The sequence below is a fragment of the Theropithecus gelada genome, chromosome 11 (assembly GCF_003255815.1).
Source record: "Theropithecus gelada isolate Dixy chromosome 11, Tgel_1.0, whole genome shotgun sequence".
Classification (NCBI taxonomy): domain Eukaryota; kingdom Metazoa; phylum Chordata; class Mammalia; order Primates; family Cercopithecidae; genus Theropithecus; species Theropithecus gelada.
Window position 1 is genome coordinate 14,242,033 of NC_037679.1, and position 22,324 is coordinate 14,264,356.

The 22,324-nt window shown below is 37.0% G+C and overlaps 1 protein-coding gene and 1 pseudogene across 1 annotated transcript; one reads left to right on the forward strand and one right to left on the reverse strand.

Moving 5' to 3' along the window:
- Nucleotides 1-736: 736 nt before the first annotated feature.
- LOC112633958 (olfactory receptor 9K2-like) lies at nt 737-1,678 on the forward strand. The gene has a single exon (XM_025400811.1). The coding sequence runs from the start codon at nt 737-739 to the stop codon at nt 1,676-1,678; it is 942 nt and encodes a 313-aa protein (XP_025256596.1).
- Nucleotides 1,679-4,322: 2,644 nt separating this feature from the next.
- Nucleotides 4,323-22,324, reverse strand: part of LOC112634229 — a 27,220-nt pseudogene continuing 9,218 nt past the window's right edge.

A 22,324-nucleotide genomic window follows, 5' to 3' on the forward strand; every position in this document is an offset into this window, starting at 1 on the left:
TTTTTTTTTTGAGACGGAGTCTCGCTCTGTCACCCAGGCTGGAGTGCAGTGGCCGGATCTCAGCTCACTGCAAGCTCCGCCTCCCGGGTTCACGCCATTCTCCTGCCTCAGCCTCCCGAGTAGCTGGGACTACAGGCGCCCGCCGCCACGCCCGGCTAAGTTTTTGTATTTTAAGTAGAGACGGGGTTTCACCGTGTTAGCCAGGATGGTCTCGATCTCCTGACCTCGTGATCCGCCCGTCTCGGCCTCCCAAAGTGCTGGGATTACAGGCTTGAGCCACCGCGCCCGGCCTGAAGCAATGTGTTTTTAAAGGAAAAGTGAATATTACATGATAGATTCAAACTTAAGGAAGAGTCTTTTTCTTAGTATTAGGAATTTGCTGATAATATTTTGAAATCGTCACCTCAATCACAAATGACACCTCATAAACCATCTTATGTAACAAGGTAGAGAGATATAAAAAAGTATCAAACTACATTGTGTTGAAATTATTACTAGTGTGGATACAAAATACTGTACCTTGGGTCCAAACTCCATTGTTATCCAGTTGTGTTACCTTAGGCAAATCAAAATATCTCTCATCTTTCATTTGCTTGTGTGTGTAAACTTAATGGGATAATGAAGGCATATGCCAACTATGAAGTCTTCTTTAATGTTAAGTGTTTTTGTTATAGTAGAGGAAGTGTAGAACATTTATTTGCTGACTTCCTCTTATATCTTGAAGCAGATATTTGCCATGGGTGACAAGGGAGGAAACAACCATTCAGCAGTGACTGACTTCATTCTTGTAGGCATCAGAGTTCGTCCAGAGCTCCAGAGTCTCCTTTTCCTACTATTCCTGATTATTTATGGGATGGTTCTTCTGGGAAACCTTAGTATGATTGGCATCATTGTGACTGATCCCCGGCTGAACACACCAATGTATTTCTTCCTAGGCAATCTCTCTGTCATCGATCTCTCCTACTCTACTGTTATTGTACCCAAAGCCATGGTCAACATCCTATCTCATAAAAAGACCATATCCTTTGCAGGTTGTGTGGCACAGTTGTTCCTTTATGCACTTTTCATGGTAACAGAGGCCTTTGTTCTGGCAGCCATGGCTTATGACCGCTTCGTTGCCATCTGCAATCCACTCCTCTACTCTGTTCGCATGTCAAGAAGTGTCTGTATCCAATTGGTGGCTGGTTCCTACCTCTGTGGCTGGGTCAGTTCCATCCTTCAAATCAGTGTCACATTCTCCATGTCTTTCTGTGCCTCCCGAGTCATTGATCACTTCTACTGTGATTCAAACCCGATTGAAAATATATCCTGTTCTAATATCTTCATGAATAAGATGGTGTCATTTAGTTTGGCTGTCCTCATTATTTTGCCCACAATAGTTGTCATTGTCGTATCTTATATGTACATTGTGTCCACAGTTGTAAAGATCCGCTCCAGTGAAGGAAGGAAGAAAGCCTTCTCCACTTGCAGCTCCCACCTGGGGGTTGTAAGTTTGCTCTATGGGACTGTTTCTTTTGTGTATCTCACACCTCCAGATAACCCTGAACTTCGTAAAGTGGCTTCAGTATGTTACATTTTGTTCACACCTATGTTAAATCCTTTAATCTACTCTTTAAGAAATCAGGATGTTAAAGATGCCATGAAAAAAGTCTTACGGAAGAAAAAAGTTTTACTCTAAATCTGCTTTTATTTGTTTTTCTGTTTCTTGTATCAATTATTTTTTACTGCCTGATTTTCTAGATGTAGGCATTTAAAGTTCAAATTTATTTATTTATTTATTTATTTATTTATTTAGATGGAGTCTTGCTCTGTCACCCAAGTTGCAGTGCAGTGGCATGATCTTGGCTCACTGCAACCTCTGCCTCCCGGGTTCAAGCGATTCTCCTGTCTCAGCCTCCTGAGTATCTGGGATTACAGGTGTGAGCCACCACGCCCTCCTAATTTTTATATTTTTAGTAGAGACGGAGTTTCACCATGTTGGCCAGGCTGGTCTCAAACTCCTGACCTCAGATGATCCTCCCACCTCTGCCGCCCAAAGTGCTGGGATTACAGGCGTGAGCCACTGTGCCTGGCCAAGTTTATTATTGTTTTTTTAAAATAAAACTCCTTAACTCTTCTATTCCACAGCATGAATAATTTCCCATAAGGAATGTTACGCATAAAGTACTTACTTTTTCCCAAGGCAATGTTAAATTGGAAAGTTCTGGATATTTATGAAAACCTGTTATGTTTCTACAAATAGTAATGTATTTGTCACTTTCTTTCTGTCTTTTCACGTAATAATATGTTAGGTGAAATGGGGAGGTATAATATTTTATTATTTCTCTTTGCATGCCTAGGTGAAATTTAGATACAGAACATACTTTATACGATGACTAACTTGGAGACTGTGTGTCCCAACTGGTTTATATGCAAATAATATTTGGTATAAAGGCTAGGATTGTGTTTTGGTGTTGATGACATGCCAAAGACGTGAGAGCACGTGTATCTGATGAAAAGGAAATAGAATGGAAAAATAACCTTCTCCATGAAAAGCATTAGGTAAAATAAAGCTCTTCATTGAATTACAGGGGCCAAAGAAGACATATGGGCAAATTGCTTTGATTTGGTTGAAATCAAGACATTTTATTTAATGCTCTGTGAATGACAGTCATCCCTGTTTTGCTCTAATATAATGAAAATGTCTTCTTATGATTTTATGATGTTTTCAGCTCATGCTGTCTATCTTCTGAATATCAATTATTGGTTATGAATGTGCAATTAGTGAAAGCTCTGTATTGAAATGAAGTCAGCTTGAAAATCTCAGTGACAGATATCACAAGATTTTATAGCAGCCTTTATAAATAGTTGAATTACATGTATGTGTATATATAAATATATATGTATGCATGCATACCTTACAGTAGCCTTTATGAATGGTTGGATTGTATATGTGCATGCATGCATACACATGTATATGTGTTTGTTGGTGTATATCTGTGTGTATTAGTTTGGGCATGAGATATTTAAAAACATGATTAGTCCTAAACTTAAATGTCAGTTGAGAAAAGGGTAGTTAAGACACTGCCCCACAGCTTTGATAGGTTTCAAGGGAAGCCAGGTTCCAGAAAAAGTCAGGTCAGAGTTAGTATTTCGCAAGTGAATTTTTTTTTTTTTTTTTAGACAGAGTCTTGCTCTTATTGCCCAGGCTGAAGTGCAGTGGTGCGCGCTCGGCTCACTGCAACCTCCACCTCCTGGGTTCAAGTGATTCTCCTGCCTTAGCCTCCTGAGTAGCTGAGATTATAGGCATATACCATCATGCCCAGCTAATTTTTGTATTTTTAGTAGAGTTGGGGTTTCACCGTGTTGGTCAGGCTGGTCTCAAACTCCTGACCTCGTGATCTGCCCGCCTTGGCCTTCCAAAGTGCTGGGATTACAGGCGTGAGCCACTGCGCCTGGCCGTGCAAGTGATTTAAGAAACACCTTAGACAAACCATTACAATCCCTAAATCTAGAAAACATCATCAAACACAAAAATTAAACCTAATAAATAAAACACATCTTCCAGTTTTGTTCATGTACCTGATATCTTGAAAACCTAGAATATGGATCTTTAGGTCTGTTTTTTTCTGTTTTTATTTAGCTAACTAAGTCTCCTTTGATAAATGTGCAATGGAATGCATATTTGTAGATGAAATTTTATTAAGGGAAGGAATTTGAGGATAATTGTTCTTACCTAAGAGATAAAGAAGGAAGCTAAGACACTTAACAAATCAAGGTTATATTTATCTGCCCCTCCCTATGCCTGTCAATATGCCATTTCTCTTAATGCTTAATTTCATAAAAATGATATTTGAGAGCAAAACAGAAATTCAACTCACTTGGGAAATGGATGTTTGGTATAAATTATTATTAGTCTGGAGATTCCTTTCTTAGGTTTAGGTTTTACTATTTATACTGAATGCCCATTAGCCTTAGACTGTCATTCTTTGATACACCTACCCGGTGTGAGTACTTAAGGACTATTGGGGAAAGGCAGTAGAATATTGAATAAGAATGCAGCCTAGATCCATTTGCTTTAGTCTTAAATATGCTGGATTACATATTCTGCTTTGTAGCCATAACAATTGCAGTATTCCGAGGAATAACCTCATATGTGGCATTGTTTAAATCACCTCAAATATTCAAAGAAATCCAGAAAAAAAATGGAAAACCTAAGGCAGACTGATGTCCAAGGTGTTAAACTCAGATATTTCTTATTTTCTTTTAAATTGCCATAAATATTTTCCTTGGTAAATTTTTTTTCTGGGTTCATATGCCTCATATAAAAAGTAGTGCCCAATTTATAACTTTCTTGTTACTTGTGCCATCAAGATTCCATCAGAACAACCCAATGTCATACCAACATTTTGTTGACTCTCATTGACGAAGTGTTTTATTTTTAAATTATGTGTAGATTGCTTTTGAAACATTGCTACATCCAAGAGAGTTTGAAATTCACATTCTGCATCCTATACATCAAAAGTTTTTATTTAGAGGGTACTTTAAAACTTTATACAAAAATCCACATTGAAAAAGCTTTTAATATAATGATATGATCTTGAGAGGCTGAAGATTATATTAGGCTTCTTAAATGCTCAACCTACTTGTATTGTATTATTTTATTTTCCCTGGTTATAACTTTTCGGACATACACATATATTGATTGATCTGTAGCATCATGTACTTCACTTTGTCTTTAAATTTGATGTGATGTTGGTGTTTACCTAACATTTAGTTCTGTTAACATTTGGCGTACCGATGTGGAACTTTGGTGAGGGTACTTAGAATACGATTTTCTATTACTAGGACGCTAAGATTCTCTGACTCAGACAGTTGCAAATGATAAGTACTGATTTAAACTTCACAAATTATGTTAAAATCACTAAATTAAACATTGTTTGCTAGCACCCAGAGCTTACTCCATTTGCTTTCAGATAGTTTCAAGTCCTTATTATGGGATTTAAATTGTTATGTTGATTGAAGCAGCTGAACTAATAAAGTATAAAAATGTTTCAGTGGTGGATTGATACTGAACTATGTTATTCTTACTCTTGTGAGTTGAGAATGAGATATCACTTTGCCCAATTTCATGATACCAGAATAGGTGATAAAAATCAATAAAAATTCTGAATGTAAACTATTAGCCTAGTGATCAGAGTGAGGACAAAACTACTAGTTGAGGCAGGGAGAGGAAGAGGAAGAAAAGGGAAGAGGTGGGTTAAAAAAAGCAGGATATGTCAGAACTGAAAATAACATGAATGAAAAAAAGAATTCATTTCAAAGTTATTTCCTAATTATTCCAATTTTGTATAAAAAGACAAAACAACAAAACCCCAAAACTTTACAAACACTAATTTCCATATTTCTTAGGTTCATAAAATATGGCTTGTAGATTTTTGAAATAGCTCCTTCTTTCTCTTTTCTTTTCTTTCTTTCTTTTTGTCTTGTTCGTTTCTTTGTTGTTTTTTGAGACGAGTCTGGCTCTTGTCGCCCAGGCTGGAGTGCAGTGGCGTGATCTCAGCTCACTGCAACCTCCGTCTCCCGGGTTCAAGCGATTCTCCTGCCTCAGCCTCCGGAGTAGCTGGGACTACAGGCACGTGCCACCACGCCTGGCTAATATTTTTTGTGCATATTTTTAGTAAAGATGGGGTTTCACTGTGTCAGCCAGGATGGTCTCGATTGCCTGACCTCGTGATCCCTCTACCTCAGCCTCCCAAAGTTCTGGGATTACAGAATAAAGCCATGGCACCTGGCCTCTTCTTTCTTTATCAACATTTTTAAAGCACCCACTTGTTTACATTTTTTGACACTCTGATGATTGGCATCAGCTTCCTCAGTTGAATGTCTTGTAGTTAGGTTTCTTTTGTGACAACCTCCACAAACTAGCTTTGGATTTAAGCAAAAGATAAACATTTAGTCATATAAATTTTCTTTTGCTCTGTCTGCACATACACAATAGTAAGGCTGGAGAAGATGAGTTTCTCCTGAACATTCCAGGGAACTAGAAAAGAGAAAACAGAAAAAATTTCTAATGTAAACCAAACTTGTCAAATGCTACTCTTGGAAATATTTACTTCGATAAATTTAAGGCTCTTTTTCCTTCTGCTGGAAAATTAAATTACAGTGAATAAGACCCTTATGTTCCCGCTTTGAGCATGTGTTCACTCATTATTCTAACAATCCATCTCAGATATTCTACTGTCCAAATTCTTTTCTTTCAGTTCGTACAGTTATCAAACTTGAACATGTAACATAATGCAAAAAGTTAATGTCTTTACAAAATTATTGTCATTCTATCCCTTAAGAGACATGATTCAAAATATTTTGTGTTGCTCTATTTAGCTACTAGTCTAACGTTCCTGGTCAATTTCCATTCTTATATTAATTAATTGAGAATCCTGTTTTAATAGTTTGTAATCTATACACTGATGGTAAGCTATCATCATCCCTACTATAATTAATAATAAAATATGTAAACAAATATACATTTCAATATGAATGAGAAAACATAAACAATTTAATTAAATATTAAAGTTGTCTTAAAACATTTATCAAGGAAGTAAATTTGAAGCAAACTATAGTCCTTATTTGTGAAACAGGCCATGAGGTTACATTTCTTACTATACATTGCTTACTTCTCTTTGTATTTGGTGTTCTCTTGCCTTCGATCTCAGCTTTTCAGATTCCAATGTCTAGTGAGTTTGTTCTAATCTGCATCCTGGATAGTTTTAGTTTTGTGGGGTACACGTACTGTAGTGGATACTCTCAGTTGCCTACATAGGGAGGCACTGTCTTCTTTCTTCTTGACAAACCTCGTGTCAGAAAAGTTTCTATCACCAGTGGTAGATCTTTAGTTTACTCTCATTATAGTGTTTTTATTCCTCTTTAGTGGTAAATAGTTCAGGAATGGAAACATATTCTATTAAAATATACTTAAATAAGTTGAAGTAAATAGTCTGCTGGAGAGTTTGGGAGAGACATGCATTTATTTTTCCTTATTTAAAAAAGAGGCAGAATTAATGAAAGAGTACAGCTCCTCAATTTCTTTTTGAACCATGTGGGAATAGAGAATTTACAGGATGCCAAATACTTATTGTTTTGTTATCAAGTAAAAACAAAGTGATCTTGTTCCATCTTCAGCAGAAAGGAGAAACATTTTCAAATAAATATATGCATAATATATTCTCGTGCGCTGAATGTTTTTGTTCTAGTAAGGATCATATCTGTTTTAATAATTACCACTATGCTCATCATTTGATAAAATTATGGTAAGCTAAACTGACTCTCAAGAGCCCTATTCTTTCACTGGCTAAACTGTCAGATAAATGCAAAGAAAGCATCACATTTATTTGTCATCTTTGCTGGTAGCACTAATTCTCTGCCATTCCTCTTGTGATCTGTATAAATTTTAATATATTTTAGCAAGAAGCTCCAGGAAATTCCGTTTGTCCCTTACTACTTTATTAGTCCTTACTCTATGTCATGGATCAGTTGTGCATGTTTACCAATTTCTTCAGCCTTATACCATAATTACATATACACTTAGGAAGTGGGAAATACATTACGGATTTTTAAGTTCCGTGGTATCTATTAGGAGATGAAGACAAATCAAAACTCCTTCTCTGTCTTACCCTCTGGAGTCCTTCATTCTGATGAGCAGCCTGGGTAACATTCTGGGTTCTTAAGATCTGGTGATAGTTCTAAAACAGGATCCAAATATCTCTAAAGGTCCACAAAATGTGTGGGTGTATACTTTTCTTTCATGCTTAGTGAGCCATAAATCAACCACCAAAATATTCACAGAAGGATTGTTGGAAGGATTTCAGTTCATATCCTTGGTATTAGAATGAGAACCTTACTCAGGGCTACTCTTCATTTTGGTGACTCTGTCAGAATTGGAAGATGAACAGGTTGTGACTCATAGTGGCTAAAGTTAGGTCTCTGTTGAATAGATTGGTTCTCTCTCTCTCTCTCTGTCTCTGGAGTACCCACTTATTTCATTTCCCATGATTAACTAAATATAGGTGGAGATCACTGTGCCACATCCATCTTTTTGACTAATAAGCCAAAGCTGCTATTATCATCTACATGAAATTTTCCTTGGCTCTCTCAGTCAAGTGTTACAATTTGAAGTCTGTCACTACACCATTACCACTAATATCAGGGAGATTGTTTTCACATTATCATTGCCCCATGAACATTCTTAGGGAGAAACATCATAGCTGATTTGAAAGTCACTGGTGGTTTCCTTGGTCACTGGTAAATGAAAAATTGAGTGCACCTATCCAGGATATATTAAATAATTATGAAAGTAGGTCATCCTAATTGATTAGGAATTTGATAGAAATACCTTTAGGAGTTTATTAATATGATGTTGGAGATAATTTTGGAGATATGTTTAAAAATATTTAAAATAAAATAGTTTACTTAAGATTTTAAAATATTATTTAAAAATTCTGTATTATTGAGTTAACTCTGAGGAGGGTGGGGATATACAGCATTTTCATAATACTTCTCTATTAGGCTGGTCTGGGACAGAGATCCATCTGTAGGAATTTGATTTAGATCATGTTAAAAAAAAATGAGAAGGTTGGATTTATTATGAGATTTGCATGGCCATGGGCAGAAATTCTAAGTCAACAGCACTTATGTTTAACAGAACCTTAATTAAACTTGAGACTTAAAATAGATGGCTCAAAGTCTACTTTAAAATAGACCATTGAAAGAAAAGTAAGCTAGGCATGATTCTAAAGGTGTTTTGGCAGTGTGAGCTAGCAATTGCAGAGAGATTATAAGGGGAGATAAAGAGGGCTCAAAACTATAGCAGATAGGAGAGCCACTGGCAAAAATATAGCAGTGACAAGCTCCATGGTGAGTTTATTGGAGCAAAATCGGTGTGTGCTAGTGTTGCTGTGGGAGGCTAACAGATTGTAAAGGGTCATGGAATCTTTAGGGAATCATCTCTACTTTTGAGTTCAGGGTGGTAATTCATGAACTGGGTGGACGGTAGTTTTAGTAGTTTCATTTGTAGCAGCAAAATGAGCACAGGACCAGAGTCTGCCTGAGAGTCACAGGCAGGAGCCAGCTGACACATGAGAATAAGTAGCAATGTGGATGGGCTTGAGAATAGACATTACAGAAGCTTAGGGAAAACAATGATGTTAAAGTACAGAATTTGGCTTATACACTATTGAAAAACTATGTGTCTCTAACAGAGAATGTTATGTTTCCCTTGCTATACATGTCGCTATTATTTCACTTAAAAATTCATCAAATTCATCAGAGCATTTGTCTATCAGTAGGAAAGATATCATTTTTTCCTGAGCTCCCTTTGCAGCTCTATGTTGCCTTGTAGTAAATTGGTTCAGGTAAAAATATTCTTGAAGTTGACAGTGAAATGTAAGGACAATACACAGCCAGCTTTTTGGAGGGAGACTGGGCATTTTCCAGAATACTTAATTTTGAAACCTGATCAAGGAAGGGGTTCTAAAAAATATGGAGTAAACTCAGACAATATTCTTCTTCTCTTAGTTGGAGCAGAGTGTCTCTTCCAGTCACATGAAAGATATTTTTAACCTATTTCCAAAAACACTCGAGTGGTCACTAAACACGTACTATAGTGCTATAGGGTAGTGCTATATAAGTGGATCATCAGATAAATATGATGTTTTGAGAGTTAACACACAGAAACATTAAATTGACAAATAATCTCAAACTTATAGAGAATTGCTGGTACAAAATAAAGATCTTTTAAAAGAAACCATTTGAGAGTAAGTTGCCAACATAGTAGTCCATCTTCCCCAGATACTTTCGTGTGTAATTCCTACCAACAAAGACATTCTCCTCATAATCATATTTCAGTACACAGAATCAGGATTGCTTTACCATCATCTAAACCTCCTAATTGAGCAGTTGTTCCAAAAGCATCATCGATAGTAAAAGGAATGGTAATATGTACAGTTTAGAGTCACATTTTTGCATCCAGTTGTATATGTAAGTCTCCTTAAATATGGAACAATTCCTCAGTCTTTCTTTGATACTCCTTGATTTTTTTGTCTTGATATTGTTGATGATTTCAGGCCAGTTATTGGGTAGAATGTCCCTCAAGTTGTGTTTTTCTGGTTTTCTTAATGATTAAATTCAGGTATGTATCCTTGGCAGGATTATCAAACAAGTGGAGTGAGCCATGTTTACAATACGTTCTCTCAGTGGCACACAAAGTCAATCTGTCCCAAACCCATTTGATTAAAATCGTATCTGCTATCTTTCTCCTCTGTAAACTTACTTTCTCTTTTTGTAATTAGTAAGGATTTTTATTAAATATTGTGAGACCATGTAGATATTCTAGTTCTCTAAGTTTTGAAAAGTTTATTTATTTATATCAGCATGAACTCATGGTTTTCTACTTTATTTAATGTGTTATAATACTTTATTGATATTATTTATTTTGATGCTCAAATTATCCCAAATTTAGCCAGTGGGAGTTTCTTTGAGCTAGCTTCTGTGTTTTTTTGACTTATCTCCAATATTCTTTTAACACTTTATACTTTTTGACACAAAACAACATAACAGATTTTTGTGTTCTTTGCCTATCTGATATGAAATTAGGCATTTCTCCAAGAATCCCTGGTTCCTTTTAGTGGAGAAGTGTATTTGGAAATCAAGATATGGGTGATGAGTGTTCAATGTTATTGCTGTTTAGGTGCTGGTAGGTCTCTTAGTTGGCAGACATACATATGTATATGTACACATCCACATATATTCATATGTGCACTCATACATGTTTGCATACATACCATCCTTTGCCTTTACATTTCTACGAATGAGTGATATGGTTTGGATTTGTGTCCCCACCCAAAGCTCATGTTGACTTGTAATCCCCCATGGTGGAGGTAGTGCCTAATGGGTGCTGATTGTACCATGGGGGCAAACTTACCCCTTGCTGTTCTTGTGATAGTGGGTGAGTTCTCATGAGATCTGGTTGTTTAAAAACATGTAGCGCCTCCTCGTTCTCTCTCTCTCTTCTGCTCCACCATGTGAAGATGTGCCTGCTCCCCCTCTGCCTTTTGCCATGATTAAAAGTTTCCTGAAGCTTCCCCCGTCATGCTACCTGTACAGCCAGTAGAACCATGAGCCAATTAAAACTCTTTTCTTTATAAATTACCCAGTCTCAAGTAGTTCTTTTTTTTTTTCTTTTTCTTTTTTTTTTTTTTTGAGACAGAGTCTCGCTCTGTCGCCCAGGCTGGAGTGCAGTGGCCGGATCTCAGCTCACTGCAAGCTCTGCCTCCCGGGTTCACGCCATTCTCCTGCCTCAGCCTCCCGAGTAGCTGGGACTACAGGCGCCCGCCACCTCGCCCAGCTAGTTTTTCGTATTTTTTAGTAGAGACGGGGTTTCACTGGGTTAGCCAGGATGGTCTCGATCTCCTGACCTTGTGATCCGCCTGTCTCGGCCTCCCAAAGTGCTGGGATTACAGGCTTGAGCCACCGCGCCTGGCCCTCAAGTAGTTCTTTATAGCAGCGTGAGAACGAACAATTACAGTGAATCTATTCTTATACTATGAATTCCAATCTTCAGTACAGAGTTTATTCTGGTTTCTCAATTTCCATATTGCAAACTCCCTCTCCAATACTCATTATGTTTAATATATTTACTTTTTGACTAATTCCACTTTATACGTTCTCTATTCGCTCATTACAGCTGTCTCTCTTTTCCCTACATGATTGTTCTTTTTATCTTAATCTGGCTTCCGCACCTGTTGCTGGGCTGCTGCTAGTATAAACCTGTGTAAGTACCCTTTGCATCCTGCCCATTATCCAACACTCTGCCTGGGGCCTTTCTGCTGTGTGGAAACCATCTACAACCCACCATGCTCTGATGTCCTATCCCAGGTCCCACCAACTGACTATTATGAATGCTTTCCTGATCCCATATTTACTCTGATACAATGATAAATATGGAGAATCTCATGGATTTCTTCTGTTATAATGTTACAGCAAAGATCTTTGTAAATGCTCTCTGGGAAAGTTTTTGTGGATGCTGTTTGGGAAAGAGACACCAAAAGAATTTCATTATTCTGAATTTGTGGCTTGAATTTGGGAAGAGTTGATAGAAGAGACAAGATATAAACACAAGCCATTAAAAATGGTTACAGTTTCAGGCTACAGTGAAAATAAACAGAGAAGCAAAAACTGATAATTAGAAATTTTAGCTTATTCAGAATAGACAAAATGAAAAACTGTTGTGAATGCATAGAAAAGCACACAATGTTAATAGTTCTCAAGTGAGATGATTTTGACACTATAAAGAAGGTCTACACTCTGCGAGCCAATTAACTTGTTTTAGGGTAGCCTGTGTACTCAAAAATCAGTTTGTCATGTTCCCATCTGTGTAACACATTGCATGAAAGGATTCAAAAGATTTCCCCCTGTATATAAATAAAACAAGAGGCACCCAACATGGCCAAAATTGTAAACGTTTTATTGTTTTCTCTTATACTCATTTTTTGAAAGTCTACCTCCAAACTTTCTACAACATACTATATCAAAAAAGTTGTCTTTTATATTTTATAATGTGTTGACACAACCAGACAATTTTAAATTGGCATTATTCCCTTTCTTTTCTTTCCTACACATGCTGCCATAGTCAGGCATGACTTTTCAGATATGCCTTAAAGTGTTAAATATGAAAATGATACTAATGCATCCCTAATCCTACATATTCTTTTCCACATATTAAATGATGGCCAGTTTATATTCTATGTAATAAAAGAGATCCACGTATAAATTAAACCTATACTTGATGACTGAGCATTTTGTCATGCTTAGATATAGTATTTAAACGTTTTTCCAAATAGTGTAATTATTAAATTTTCATTATAATCAGCATTATAAGAAGTAAATATGTTTATGAGAGGAAATGCTTGTTAAAAGTAACCAGATATTATACTTTGCTTTAGTTGAGCTTTTAACTGATATAATTATAAATTCCCACTTACTGTATCATTTTTGTGAAAGTGAGAACTTGTTATAAAATCTAGTAAAGGTAATTTAGGAAATTTAAATTGATTAGGCTTTGCATGAGAAAATGAATCTAAATCTTGTATAAATGAAATCATTATTTTCACATTATTTTTTAAAACTGATAAGAGCAGGCAGAAGAAATATCATTGTTTCAAAGCCAAATTATTGTCAGCTTACACAGGCTTTTTTTTTTATCACATTAATATATCAAATATGAATCTCATTTTTTTGAGAATACTGAAGTTTACTTCATTTTCTTCTCTTCCTAACAACTTGCACTACACTGCTATCTACCATGAAGACTAATAACCAAAACCCTTACAAATTTAGCTAAATTATTTTTCTCCTTAAGTTTTACCAAGTATCCGAAGCTTATTTTAAGCAAGCCAACCAATGTAGAACATTTTGCATGAAGTATTTCTAGAAATGAGAAAATTTCAGTTTTCTCATATTGAAAATGCTTTTCTAGTCTTTATAAGCTAATGAAGAACAGCTTCATTTGATAAACAGACTACTGTGTAGTTCTATAAGTGAAGATATATCAATGTGTTTGCTGAGAAAGTATTTCTGACTCAAAACGCACTTTATTCTTATCAAACTTGTAGGCAGATTAGCACATTCAGAAATAGGTTTTAGCTGATTAACTCTTAACATATTGTGTATTGCTTTTTCTGTAGCACCTGTTGAGTGAGATTGAGGGTTCAGCTAGGGTTATAACTTTAAGCACCATTAAGTTCTTGAAGTCAGTACGTGAAGCACAATTTTACATCTGAATTTTCCATCATTTATATATTTCTATGGGCCTTTCTTATTGTATGAAAGAGGAGAAAGAGAAATCATGTACTCAGAATTATTAGATTTTTCATAGTCATGAAACTGTTCTTTGCAAATCAAAAGTAATTTTCCCCATTCTTCATTCTTTCATTCATTTGTTCTATTTTGTACAGTTTATCAAATCATAAACACTTTTCTTAAAAGCCAGAGGCTTTGCCATACAAAACCAGTTTCAAAAGTTTTTGGGAAACATTTACGCATTTTCTCCCCATAGATGTGCATGTGCCTGTTTGAAATAGATGTTATTACAGTGTGTGAAAATGACTTTATAACCAATTTATTTCCAAATATTTCCTGACATAAGAGAGAATTCGCCACAGATTCAGAAAAAGTACAAAAGATCTTTGTAAGAAATGAATTACTCCTGGCCGGGCGCGGTGGCTCAAGCCTGTAATCCCAGCACTTTGGGAGGCCGAGACGGGCGGATCACGAGGTCAGGAGATCGAGACTAGCCTGGCTAACACGGTGAAACCCCGTCTCTACTAAAAAAATACAAAAAACTAGCCGGGCGAGGTGGCGGGCGCCTGTGGTCCCAGCTACTCGGGAGGCTGAGGCAGGAGAATGGCGTAGACCTGGGAGGCGGAGCTTGCAGTGAGCTGAGATCCGGCCACTGCACTCCAGCCTGGGCGACAGAGCGAGACTCCGTCTCAAAAAAAAAAGAAATGAATTACTTCAGGATAGAAAAGGCATTTTTTAAATTTGCATGATTATAATGATAACTAGAAGTCTCATTTTCCAGTGGCAGCTGTAAGTCAAAGTAAATGTAGCACAAAAGCTCCATAATAGTCACAGTTATTCCAGATCTCTAAGATCTTCCCTTTATTCCAGAGAGAAATGTATTGTTTTCTTTCTGATGATTTAGGCTCACAATGGCATACAGATAAAATGCAGAGCTTAAGGGATGTTAAAATAAAGTGAAGACTCAAGATGAACAATAAAAAAAGTCAACTCTGTAGAACATCTGTCTTGTTGACTGTCATCTAATAGATACTGTCCCACAATATCAGATGTCCATGGGGAAACATGAGGCTGGGGACAAATCAGCATCAGAGTTAGATTTGCTGAAAAACCAGAATTAGGGAAGAAATACAAAATTAGAGCAAGAGTTCTATAGCTACATGACGTTCACCCTGGGAACTGAGAAAAGAGAGATCTTGGTGAAAACACTTCAGAAGGCTCAAATCTCTGCACATGAGGTTGAGTTAGGTTTGGCCTTCAGTTTACCCAGCAAAACCTTCAAAAGAAGTTTCAAAGGAAAAAGGAAAAAAAGGTAGTTTTTTTCCTACCTTGAAAAAAAAGGGTAGTTTACTTGCAATGAAAGTTTGCAATAAAGTCCAGGCTTTAGGACTAGCTCACCAGATTGAAGAAAAAAGAAGAGCAACAGCCATTTAAAGGAAAAACAAAATCCCCAAAACTCTCACGAGATTATCAAGGTTACAGGTATTATAGTTAATCTGATCTTGGTGATAAATATGCCAGTTATGTCACACCCATAAATGCCATGGCATATCTTCAGATATAAGCATTGTGAAATTCAGAAAAGAGTTTCTTTTTATTAGGGAGTCAGCAATTTATGGGGAATATCAAGGTTTATCTTAGGGAGGGATCAAAATTAGAAAGACTCCGTTTTTATTTTCATTTTTTTTTAAATTTGATGTAAAGAAGCAAAACTCATATGATATGATAATTAGTTACCACAAGGGCAGCCAAACAATCTGACGTTTTTACATCAAGTAATTAACCACAGTAACATAGTGTGATGGTTAATATTAAGTGTCAACTTGATTGTTTTGAAAGATGCAAAGTATTGTTTCTGGGTGTATCTGGGTGTTGCTGGGTGCTGCCAGAAGGGATTAACATTTGAGTCAGTGGACTGGGGGAAGACCCACCTTCAGGAAGACCCACCCACAATGTGAGTGGGCACCACCCAATCGGCTGCCAGTGTGGCTAGAAAAAGAAGGCAGAAGAAGGTGGAAGGACTAGACTGGCCGAGTCTTCTGGCCTTCATCTTTCTCCCATGCTGGATGCTTCCTGCCCGGGAACATCAGACTCCAAGTTGTTAGCTTTTGGACTCTTGGACTTACAGCAGTGGTTTGCCAGGGGCTCTTGAGCTTTTAGACACAAACTGAAGACTGCACTGTTGGCTTCCAAGGTTCTGGGGCTTGGACTGGCTTCCTTGCTCCTCAGCTTGCAGATGGCCTATTGTGGGATTTCACTTTCTGATCATGTGAGTCAATTCTCCTTAATGAACTCTCCTTCATATATACATTTATCCTATTAGTTCTGTCCCTCTAGAGAACGCTGACTAATACACACAGTGAAGTCAGTAAGGATCCTGCAGCATTTTAACTCACATTGTCTGTCTAAACTGTAAAACACACTAGAAAGAAGTTAGAGAAACCTTTAAGCAAGAATAGGAGGCAAGAATAATACTGGTAGAATATAATAGGAGGCAAGAATAATACTGGTAGAATATGTACTCATTTTGCACAATGAGTTTAGAACTTGAGTTTTTTTCATAAGATTGTGTATCAATTCTACAACAAAACAAAACTACAAGAAATCTCAAGTGAATCCATATATGTAAATAAGTATAAATTAGTTTGACTTTGTAACCTCAAATGTACTCTAAGCTGCACAAGGTTTATTGCCTATAATTCTATTTCCTTGTTAGTGAGTTCAATGGCATGGTTATGCAATGAATAATATTTATATAATATTCTCTTAAATGTTTGTTGAAATGTTTTTGAATAAACTTAGAGCTAAAGCAAAAACACATTATTTGTCTCACTTTGACAGTAATTACATTACTGTCATAATTACTCTTGTGCTTTTGTTTGTAAGGCATTTTTTGAAGTACGAAATGACATTTTGTTACTTTTTGCTTTATCTGTGGATTTTATAAACAGCAGATAAAATTATGTTTACCTTTATAAACTACAGATAAGTTATTTTAATTATGTGACTTTAGCAAGGTGTATTTAACCAATTTTCCAACTATTTTTATTTAGCAATGTTATAGAATGTAATATACTAAAACTAACATGCAAAAAAGAGAAAATATTATCCTTAATTTATCACAGAGAGAGTCGCTTTCAGTTTGTTATCTATATACATTATAATGTATTTTTGAATTGTATGCTATGATTCTTCAATATTAAGAATATTTGACACATAATAAAAATTCTATAACAGTTCAAATTACTGTTTTCTTATTGTAAAGGGAAATATTTTATAGAAACTATAGAAAAATGATAAAGAGAAGTAAATACGTATGAGTTTACCTTATGTCTTTCAAGTTTATTTGCTAGTAAGTGTAAAATATTAATAAGTAGTACCAGAGAGTGTACTAATTTAACCAAACTTTAAAACGTACTGATATGGTTTGGCTGTGTCCCTACCCAAATCTCATCTTAAATTGTAGTTCCCACAATTCCCGTGTTGTGAGAAGGACCTGGTGGGAGGTAATTGAATCATGGGGTGGGTCTTTCCGCTGTTGTTTTCATGGTAGTGAACAAGTCTCATGAGATCTCATGGTTGCATACGGGGGAATTTCCCTGCACAAGCTCTCTGTTTTCCTGCTGCCAACCATGTAAGATGTAACTTGCTCCTCCTTGCCTTCCACCACGATTGTGAGGCCTCCCCAGCCACGTGAAACTGTTCGTCCGTTAAACCTCTTTTCTGCATAAATTATTGAGTCTTGGGTATGTCTTTATTAGCAGCATGCAAATGGACTAATACAGGTACTATTCTAGCCTGAACATTCTAACATAATTAAGCAATTAAGCAATTTATGTTGTTTGTTTCTGACTAGAATTATATTTTATGTGACACTTAATTTTTAGCACAATTTTTTAACCTTGCTTTGTCATTCAGGTATAACTTATTGCGGGACCTTTTCTTAGTTCAGCTAAAGATGGGGTCCTTGTCACACGGCCACAAAAGATTAGGCTCACAGAAAATTTGAAGGGTGAGTAAGGCAGAGTTTTATTAGGTGAAAAAGAAGAAAAAGCGAAACAGAGACTCTTAGCAAAGTGAGAGAGTGTGCTTTCCTGCCAGTGGGCTTCACCTGTCAAGGACTGAATCCCAGGTTCCACCCAGGAAGTGGAGGGCCAGGCTCCTCCCTGCTGCAAATGGTGTGAACTTCCCAAGCTCCACCCAAGCATGCACTCCTTCCAGCATGCAGGCTGACTGGAGTTTCTCTGGGAACCCCTTCCCACCTGGCTGTCTCATTCTTCCCCCTAAAGAAGCACATCTAACTCCTGTTAGAATAAGGATACGGATAAGGATGAAGACCGATCTTAACTGCTTCCTGCTGACAGAGGACGCTGTTTTGGGAAAATGGCAGTCAGAGCTCCCTCAGAGGCCTATCTAAGGGTCCCTGGCAGAAGGGGCCATCGTCTGAGGTCCCAGTTGCATGGCCGTTTGGAATTTGATGGCCTGAAGTCAAGAAGAGACAAACTGAGTTATTAGAAAACATGTAACAAAAAGGAACAAGGGGAGAGGTAAGAACAGCTCAAAAATCCTGAGGCCTTTTACCAGTTTGCACAGGGAGAGTGGGGCCAAAAGCCTGACTGGTAAAAAAACTTTACCCTTTTGCCAGCATGTTGGGCTTCTGGGTTCCCTTTCTTGAGCCCAATCCTAAACCAACAAGTTTAAGGTTTGGGAAATTAACTCCTTCCAGTTTGGAGGATATATCTGAGGGGAGTGTCCTGAAGTACAGAGACACGATTACCTATCTGTGGAGAACAGAGGAGGAGAAAGGAAAAATAAAGGCATTTTTTTTCCCAAAGGAGTCCCAGTGGTTCAGGATGCATTTGAAAGGGGTACAGACTGAAGATGAATGGATACTCGTCTCAAACGAAAGGAGCAGTCATCCCCGGTTTCCTTCTCTTCCTAGCAGATACCCAGGGCAAGTGAGAGAGAGAGTAGAAGAGAGTGGGGGCCAATATTCAACATTTTTAAAGAAAAGAATTTTCAACACAGAATTTCATATCCAGCTAAACTAAGCTTCAAAAGCAAAAAAGAAATAAAATCTTTAACAGACAAGAAAATGCTGAAAGATTTTGTCACCGCCAGGTGTGCCTTACAAGAGCTCCTGAAGGAAGCACTAAATATGTAAAGGAAAAACAGGTACTAGCCACTGCAAAAGCATACCAAATTGTAAAGACCACCAACACTATGAAGAAACTGCATCAACTAAAGAGCAAAATAACCAGCTAGCATCATAATGACAGGATCAAATTCACCAATGACAATATTAACCTTAAATGTAAATGGGCTAAATGCCCCAATTAAAAGACACAGACTGGCAAATTGGATACAGAGTCAAGACCCATTGGTGTGCTGTATTCAGAAGACCTATATGTGCAAAGACACAACATAGGCTCAAAATAAAGGGATGGAGGAAGATTTACCAAGCAAATGGAAAGGAAAAAAAAAGCAGGGATTGCAATCCTAGTTTCTGATAAAACAGACTTTAAATCGACAAAGATAAAAAAAAGACAAGGGTATTACATAATGGTAAAGGGATCAATGCAACAAGAAGAGCTAATTATACTGCATATATATGAAACCAGTACAGGAGCACTCAGATTCATAAAGCAAGTTCTTAGAGACCTACAAAAAGACTTAGACTCTCACACAATAATAGTGGGAGACTTTAACACCCCACTGTCAGTATTAGACAGATCAACAAGACAGAAAATTAACAAGGATATTCAGGAATTGAAGTCAGCTCTGGACCAAGCCAACTCAATAGACATCTACAGAACTCTCCAACCAAAATCAACAGAATATACATTCTTCTCAGTATCACATTGCATTTATTCTAAAATTGACCAGACAATTGCAAGTAAAACACTACTCAATAAATGCAAAAGAGTGGAAATTATAACAAACTGTCTCTCAGACTACAGTGCAATCAAATTAAAACTCAGGGTTAAGAAACTCACTCAAAACCACAAAACTACATGGAAACTGAACCACCTGTTCCTGAGTGACTACTGGGTAAATAATGAAATTAAGGCAGAAATAAATAAGTTCTTTAAAACCAAGAGAACAAAGACACAATGTACCAGAATCTCTGGGACACATTTAAAGCAGTGTTCAGAGGGAAATTTATAGCACTAAATGCCAGCAGGAGAAAACAGGAAAGATCTAAAATTGAAGCCCTAACATAACAATCAAAAGAACTAGAGAAGCAAGAGCAAACAAATTCAAAAGCTAACAGAAGACAAAAAATAACTAAGATCAGAGCAGAACTGAAGGAGACAGAGACACGAAAAACCCTTAAAAAAATCAATGAATCCAGGAGATGGGGTTTTGAAAGATTAACAAAATACATAGGCCACTAGCCAGACTAATAAAGAAGAAAAGAGAGAAGAATCAAATAGACACAATGAAAAATGATAAAGGGGATATAATCACCGATCCCACAGAAATACAAACTACCATCAGAGAATACTATAAACACCTGTACGAAAATAAACTAGAAAATCTAGAAGAAATTGATATACTCCTGAACAAATACACCCTGCCAAGACTAAATCAGGAAGAAATCAAATCCCTGAATAGAACAATAACAAGTTCTGAAATTAAGGCAGTAATTAGTAGCCTACCAACTAAAATAAGCCCAGGACCAGATGAACTCACAGCTAAATTCTTCCAGAGGTACAAAGAAGAGCTGGTACCATTCCTTCTGAAACTATTCCAAACAATAGAAAAAGAGGGACTCCTCTCTAACTGATTTTATGAGGCCAGCATCACCCCGATACCAAAACCTGGCAGAGACACAACAAAAAAAGAAAATTTCAGGCCAATATCCCTGATGAACATCGATGTGAAAATCCTCAATAAAATACTGGCAAACTGAATCCAGCAATACTTCAAAAAGCTTATCTGCCACGATCAAGTTGGCTTCATCTCTGGGATGCAAGGCTGGTTCAACATATGCAAATCAATAAATGGAATCCATCACATCAACAGAACCAGTGACAAAAACCACATGATTATCTCAACTGATGCAGAAAAGGCCTTCAACAAAATTCAACAGCACTTAATGCTAAAAACTCTCTATAAACTAGGTATTGATGGAATGTATCTCAAAATAATAAGAGCTATTTATGACAAATGCACAGCCAATATCATACTGAATGGGCAAAAGTTGGAAGAATTCCCTTTGAAAATCAGCATGACACAAGGATGTCCTTTCTCACCACTCCTGTTCAACTTAGTATTGGAAATTCTGACCAGGACAATCAGGCAACAGAAAGAAATAAAGGGTATTCATATAGGAAGAGAGGAAGTTAAATTGTCTCTGTTTGCAGATGACATGATTGTATATTAGAAAGCCCCATTGTCTCAACCCAGTATCTCCTTAATCTGGTAAGCAACTTCAGCAAAGTCTCAGGATACAGAATCAATGTGTAAAAATCACAAGCATTCCTCTACACCAATAATAGACACACAGAGAGCCAAATCATGAGTGAACTCCCATTCGCAATTGCTTCAAAGAGAATAAAATACCTAGGCATACAACTTACAAGGGATGTGAAAGACCTCTTCAAGGAGAACTACAAACTACTGCTCAAGTAAATAAGAGAAGACACAAACAAATGGAAAAACATTCCATGCTCATGGATAGGAAGAATCAGTATCGTGAAAATGACCATACTGCCTAAAGTAATTTACAGATTGAATGCTATCCCCATCAAGGTACCATTGACTTTCTTCACAGAATTAGAAAAAACTACTTTAAATTTCATATGGAACCAAAAAAGGCCCGTACAGCCAAGATAATCCTAAGCAAAAGGAACAAAGCTCATGGCATCATGCTACCTGACTTCAAACCATACTACAAGGCTACAGTAACTGAAACAGCATGGTACTGGTACCAAACAGATATATAGACCAATAGAATAGAACAGAGACCTCAGAAATAATGCCACACATGTCCTGCCATCTGATGTTTGACAAACCTGGCAAAAACAAGCAGTGGGGAAGGATTCCCTATTTATTTATTTATTTATTTATTTTTTTATTATTATTTTTTTTAAATTTATTTATTATTATTATACTTTAAGTTGTAGGGTACATGTGCATAACGTGCAGGTTTGTTACATATGTATACTTGTGCCATGTTGGTGTGCTGCACCCATCAACTCGTCATTTACATCAGGTATAACTCCCAATGCAATCCCTCCCCCCTCCCCCCTCCCCATGATAGGCCCCGGTGTGTGATGTTCCCCTTCCTGAGTCCAAGTGATCTCATTGTTCAGTTCCCACCTATGAGTGAGAACATGCGGTGTTTGGTTTTCTGTTCTTGTGATAGTTTGCTAAGAATGATGGTTTCCAGCTGCATCCATGTCCCTACAAAGGACGCAAACTCATCCTTTTTTATGGCTGCATAGTATTCCATGGTGTATATGTGCCACATTTTCTTAATCCA